Source organism: Pseudonaja textilis, chromosome 3, assembly GCF_049901715.1.
Source record: "Pseudonaja textilis isolate UNSWEBS1 chromosome 3, rPseTex1.2, whole genome shotgun sequence".
Lineage (NCBI taxonomy): Eukaryota > Metazoa > Chordata > Lepidosauria > Squamata > Elapidae > Pseudonaja > Pseudonaja textilis.
Genome location: NC_141992.1, coordinates 176,915,551 through 176,922,655, shown reverse-complemented (window position 1 = coordinate 176,922,655; position 7,105 = coordinate 176,915,551). Strand labels below are relative to the sequence as shown.

At 35.6% G+C, this 7,105-nt stretch overlaps 1 protein-coding gene across 1 annotated transcript in view; it reads left to right on the top strand.

The window, feature by feature from the left end:
- Positions 1-6,537: 6,537 nt before the first annotated feature.
- Positions 6,538-7,105, top strand: part of RGS22 (regulator of G protein signaling 22) — an 89,802-nt gene continuing 89,234 nt past the window's right edge. Inside the window, exons 1-2 of the mRNA XM_087930402.1 lie at positions 6,538-6,546; positions 6,796-6,858. Of these exons, the coding sequence (XP_087786528.1) occupies positions 6,538-6,546; positions 6,796-6,858 (72 nt within the window). The remainder of the gene's footprint in view (positions 6,547-6,795; positions 6,859-7,105) is intronic.

Here is a 7,105-nt window from a genome sequence, read left to right as displayed (position 1 = left end):
GCTCTAAGGTTTGCCATTGGCTTGTTCCAAGAAGTTTTTTTTCCCCCCTCTCCCAAGCCCTGGGATCTTGTGCTAATCTCCCGCTGAAATAGTAACCCTGCTCAGCTGTGTCCCGGTCAGTTAAGACTGGCTAGTAGTTGGCAGACCGTTGTACAAATGCAGAATCAGGTTCACAGCAAAAGGTCCAGTGAAACAAAAGAACACAATCTAACTAAAAATGAGGTAGCTCTCATTTCATTGAAATAAATGGTTAATTGGTTTGGTTAATTTTCAGTTGGGCTGTTGCACTCAAATTTCATGAATATGCTATTTTATAAATGGGATCTGGTTTCCATTTTATATATTTGGAACACTGAGCAGGTAAGACTATATGGCTCATGACACAGGTCCCCATATTGTTACAGGGACAAAAGTGAGGAATCTGCTGTTTCTATAATTCCTGCTTCTTTCACATTAGTTATGTTGACTATAAAGAATTGTTGTTCAGCAGCAACATACAGAAAGCAGCAGATGACAGATTACCCTGTCACCAACCAAAGGTGTCTAGATCCAAGTTCGTTGATTTTCTCTTCCAAGAAGAGATTCTGGGAGATTTTCTCTCCCAGAGGTACTTTCAGAAGTACTTCTGACATTTGCTCAGAAATTTACCTGATTGAACTCAAATTCTATTTTTATTTATTTTATTTTATTGAAATCAAAATAAACTCAAAATCTTCAGTGAAAGCTAATTCAGCAAGCTGTAATGAATGTTCATGGACACTTCATTCTGAAACACCAATTTAGTCTGACCCAGTGGTCATTTCTGTGGCATCTGTCTTACAAAACTAGAATTTAGAAAATTAGATATTTTTTAAAAATATTAGAACTTATCATACGATTGCCAGAGGGCTCAGAGAAATAATCAGAATTGTTCTTGTTCTTCTTTCTACATATTTTAAAGTGTCTTACGATAACCTTTAAAATATGTAGAAATTTATAGATGAAATGTTTTATCAACCTAATAATAACTTGCTAAGAACTGCCCAACAAGCTTTTTTTAGGTAGGAAGGGAACCATTTAAAAATTGGCTTTCTTCTTGCTTAATGGCAAACATACACATTCTAAACGTTGAAAATATCCTATATGTTGGCATAAATATTTTAAAATGAATAGACCCCATAAAGAGATCTGTCTCCCAAAATTCCTCACTATTTTAGTTGCTTGCATTTAACAAGCAAGTAAAACAGTATTTTTACAAGGAAGGAGCTATCTGGGTATATGATTTATTGTTTTATTACTGTTTCTAGTTGTGTGAACAGGACCTTATAATCAGTGTACTGATCTTGGGGGTGGAGGCTTATGATTACTGAATAGTTATTCTGCTTTTACTGAAAACTGATTTTGCCATAACTGATAATTGGCTACTAATAAAACAAACGAATGTATTTGTCTGAAGAACTTTAATAACTTCCTATTTGGTCCAGAGAACTTTCATTATTGTATATACATAATTAATACTATTTTTGTCTATGTTTCAGTGCCTCCCTGCATAAGAGAGAATGAATTTGTAAGTAAACTGTTTTTCCTGTCTCATTGCAAATTGTTGAAAATAGTAACTTAATTCTAGTATTTGACACGTTTTCAGATAGAGCATCTATGTTGATAGAGTATAACTGACATTTAAATCTTCCCTGCCCTTTATTTATAATTATCCATTCAGTTACAACAACCAATTCCTAGTATGTCATACACATTTTTTTGCATAAATAAGAGTCTTAAGCTTGATGTGATCTTGACTCTATCTCTCCGTTTATGCAACCATGTTATTATGAAACCATGTTATTGATGGCAGAACATTAAAGATTTTAGATCAGAAATAAGTTCCACTGAATCAAATGCTTTTCATTCCATAGCAACTCTGAATATTATCGAAGACAGACCATACGTAATAATTTGAAAAAGAATGCAATGGGAGCACTAATTTGGAAAGCCCTCTCTCCAAAATCTTTCCTCTTCCTTCAGACAGGAGGAGTGAGAAACACAGAGTAGAGATTCTCAATCCTGACCACTTTAAGAAGTGTGGACTTCAACTCTGAGAAGTCTCAATCCAGCATACCAGCTGGTGAACTCTGGGAATTGGTCCATACATGTTAAAGATGTCAAGATTAAGAAACATTGATATGCAACCTCTTCTTCGCTAGGTAAGTTGCAGGACAAGGCAGGGAACTATTACCATCTAATTCTTCATGTGTGAATTGCCATTTTCCATCTGCACCTTTCCAATTCTTTCACAGATTCTGATAGAGGAAGAATAGGGAAGGCCAAGTTGGGCCTTTAGAGAAAGGAGTAACTTCAGAAAGAGGAACATGGTTTTCCTTCCTTAAAGGCCTTACCTTTTCCATAATTCATCCTGCCAGACGGTCTAAAACCTCTGTTTAGAAGTCAGATTAAACAGGAAGTTATAAACAAAGCAGGAAAGAATTAAGTGCATTAATATCTCAGGTCCTTTTCCCATTGAGCAATGGATTAATGGAATCTCTCTTCCCATTGTTGGGTCAATAAAATGCTATATAGATATGAAACTAGTGCTGATCCATAAATTGTACTGTCTCTGTCACTTGTGCTCTCTGTCCCTGCCAATCACTAGATTAGCCTTCAAGGTACAAAACCTAACAGGTGCGACACAATTTTAGGCTACTTTCAGAATAAGAAGAAACACTCTATTTTAATACCAGTATAGCTTAGGCCAGCTTGAACCCAGCTCACTTTGAGGACAGAGAAAGGCAATGTCACAGGGACATAGCAGAAGGGCAGAGATGGTTTGATGCAGATGGGGACACTATATGGTGAAGCCAAAAGTGCTTTTTCAAAAGGCAACTGGACCTTGCCTTTTCTTTGAAGACATTTCACTTCTCATCCAAGAAGTTTCATCAGTCCTGACAGAAATCTGGTCCAAGTTGAAGAAGCTTCTTGGATGAGAAGCGAAATGTCTTCAAAGAAAAAACAAAGTCCAGCTATCTTTTGAAAAGGCACATTTGGGACAACCATGATCTGGATGACTAAGAATCTCCACAGATATTTTGGTGAAATGCACCAAAACTTGTCTGCCTGCCCTATCATCTCACCCCCACCCAAGAATCTGCTTCTTTTTGCTCTGACAAAATATTTGTTATTTAGGACAAAATAATTTGACCCTATTTCTAGAACAACTTTAGTTCAGTTTGGCTTTGCCTATGGGAGGCAAACTGGAATTGAATTAAAATATGCTGAATTGTCAAAGTAGGTGAGTTACTTGATTATAAATCAGCATACAACTTGCTGGCAGAGGTTTTTGTTCTAGTTGGCAGCCAAGTTAAGATTTATACATCATTATCAGGATACTAAGGGTGAGCAAATCAATTTTGTGAAATAAATATCTTTTATCATCCATCCCTTACAAGGAGTTAAGAACAAGAAAAGCCTTAACATATTTTACGTATAATTTTAAGCCTAAAAGTGGAAAGTTTTAGGCAATGCTATTACTATAGTATCATATATTCACAAAAAATATTGTTTTCATTATCTGAAGTTAAAATATACTCCTTTTATCTGTTCTAGTAAGTTAAAAATATATCAGCAATTTTACTTAAAACAATAGTGCATCTTCTAAAAGCAGCTAGATTGCTATATACAAAATAGTAGGGAAACAGAAATATTAGAGAAATAAGTGCCTCTTTGAATATTTGGGACAACAAATAGCGCTGCTAAATCTAATAATGTTCAAGAAAGCACAAGAATATTGAAAATCTGATAATCCAATTGTAGTGCAACATATAGCCACATAGACAGATAGAGGATTACAGCCTAAGATTTGTATACACAAATAGATTACAGATAGTCCTTGACTTATGTCACAATTGAGTCCAAAATTTCTGTTGCTAAGCAAGACAATCGTTAAATGAGTTTGTCCCACATTAAGACTCTTCTTGCAACAGTTGTTAAAGTGAACTAAGTGAATGCAGTTCTAAAATTAGTAACATGTTTGTTAAGTGAATCTGACTTCTCCATTGTCAGAAGTTTGCAAAAGATGATCATGTGACCTAGGACACTGCAACCATTATAAATACATGCCAGTTGCCAAGCGTCTGAATTTTGATCATGTGGCTAGGGCAATGCTGAAAAGGTTGTAAGTGTGAAAAGCGGTCATAAGTCACTTTTTTCAGTGCTGCTGTAGCTTCAGTCAGTAAATGAATGGTTGTTAAGTCAAGGACTGCCTGTAATTTAAATAATATTCTAAGTGAGATCCAAAGGACCACATGTGTATGTATCTTTTTATTAACTGGGCTCCACAGCCAGCTTTGAAAACAAATTAGGGTTTTCAAAGATTTAAAACCGGAAGAGTTGACTATGAAATATGTCTCACAGACTGGTTAAATATGTCTCTCCAGGATGCTGGCTGGAGAATTCTGGGAACTGAAGTCCACACATCCTACAGTTGCCAAGATTAAGAACTATTGCCTATGTATTATAATCATGAAATATCTTTTCATAATCAAAAACTGTAGAGTGGAATCAATGCTTAGGCTGTACAAATGTCTTCCTTTAGATGCACGCATGAAGAATACATAGGCCTTTTCCCTGTAGAGGAAAACTAAAGGACTTTGCGGTGGGGCCAGCAATGAAAATCACCTCCTTGATTGCATTGAGTCCTCCATATGTATAATTGCTAAAAGGGGGCATCTTTATTGAGATTTCCCTCCCTCACACATTTATAGTGCTACTCCTTTCTGAACAACAGGATTTCTTTCTTTAATGGGAAAGGTATTCATGGCTGGCTCTTATCATGGGAAAGGTATTTTTCCTACATTGTTAATCCTGATAATATCAAACTGACAAAAACTGCTGTTGATACTACTACAACACAAATGCATAGCACCCAGTATGGACATGTTGCACATTCAGTAAAGCTTGGGAAGATCTCCTGCTGCAAAAATCCAAACATCCACTAGATGGTAGCAATTGGTTTATAATTTCTATTTACTGCCATGGATTGATTATCTGTGTTTCTGAAGCTCCGATTTGTATCCCTATCAAATAAGTCTGCATTTTAACAACATTCATTGTTCAGTGAATGTTGAATATTCAGTAATTATTCAGTCAGGATTTTCATAAAGTTTAAAATGTTAAGAATTAATATTTGGTGGCTAGATGTCTATGGAGATTCTCAGTCGTCCAGGTCATGATTGTTCCAAAGGTGCTTTTTCAAGAGGCAACTGGACTTTTTTATTTTTCCTTTGAAGACATTTCGCTTCTCATCCAAGAAGCTTCTTCAGCTCAAGAGAAGTGAAAGGTCTTCAAAGGAAAGACACTGGGACATTTGGCTGCTAACTCTTTTTGTTAAACATGAAATGTAGATCTTTTTTTCTGTCTTGAGATTTATTCTAAACCTTGAGATTGGCTTTCCTAAAAATTACATTATTCTGACACTAGTACAAAGGGTATTATAGAAGTAGATTAAATATTAAAATGGGAATGCAAATATAATTCTTATAGAAATTGTAAATTTTTTAAAAAGATTAAAAATAAAATTATAAACCACTCCTGAAACAAATCTTGCCAAGAAAACTTAAGGGATTTTCCAGGCACTTACCAGGACTCAGTATTGACTCCAAGGCACATACACACCCACACAGTTTTGAAAGTCATATGAATAATGTCATACAACTGAAAAGGTCCACAGTTGGTATTTTCAATAACATGGGCAAATAATACCATAGATGTCTGCGTATTTTCTCCAGCTTCAAATTCCCTAACAAGGGATTTGTTTTCTATGGCCTGCTTGGGCTAGTAAAGCCATTAACATTCTTTTTTATTTGCCATATCCTCTCATTTACAGTGTTGTCATCAGCCCATTGTGTCTGATGAAATGTAAAGTATGCTGTAGGACACAATAACCTGTTTTTAATAACATTTTTTACACAAAGTATTCGAAACACTAAGGCTTAGCTCACTGCCAGTGGGAAGCTTCTAATTCATTTGAAGGGGGCTGCTGTTGACTCCCCAATAATTTTAGAGGTTTTCTAAGATTTGTCCTTTTCCAAATCACTACCTAATGCAAAAGGACTTAATTTGCATTGGAGACGTTAGCGTCACATTGATGAAGGATAGCTGTTGCACCTAAACCTAATCTTAAATGTCCTTAAATTGATAACCAATTTGAAAATGGAAAGCTGAACAGGTAGAGTTCATAAAGTTAGAAAAGCCAATGTATCCCAAAACATAAAACTTAAGACAAATGTAGTTGAAGCTGCCAATAAAGGAGATGATTCCAAGTATATTACCACTCCAGATGTTTTGATGTTCGGCTCCCTTCATTCCCCAGCCAACATAGTCAACCTGGGGGCACAGCTGGATATAATATAATGGAATAGAATCTTGCTATGATAAAGATTCCAGTATCTTTAACTGGAAGAGTAATTATTTACTTTCAATGGAATTAGGCTGAAGGGTCTGGCTTGAGAACGATTCTTCTGCTTGTCCATTGGGAAACTACCATTGGTTAGTGATAGTTATTTGTAAATGGATCAGGTAACAAATGACAGAGAAGATCTTAGCCGGAGGTTCCAGTCAGCTGAAGAATCTACCAATTTAACTGAATATTATTGATTAGTCTGGTAATGCTCATATAGGTGGACCATAATCTGACCTGACATGGACCAGAATCTGATTCTGAAGGAATGCTGTAAATTCTTAACCACTTCTACAATAAGAAGAATTGTCCTTATTCTACCACATCAAATCACAAGATTTTTTTTTTTTATTTCTCTGTTCTCACAGGAAGAGTATTTAGCAACTGACAGTATACTTGTAGACTTCTTCAATGAATTTTTGTGTCTCCCAGTAAGTATGACACATATTGCTCCACCATTCCTTATAGTTAACCCAATAAAATTGATTGACTAGATTGTTACAATATATACTTATACTGTATATACAATATATGACTCATACAATATATTCTGGCTTACTTACTAATTCCTCTTGCTTGCCTGCCCATCATTGCAAATCCTAAATCGTGTTCCCAAAGTATGAGCACATACATTAGAAGCCTTACAGAAAACTCCCTCAGGAGAATGCTGTAATTATC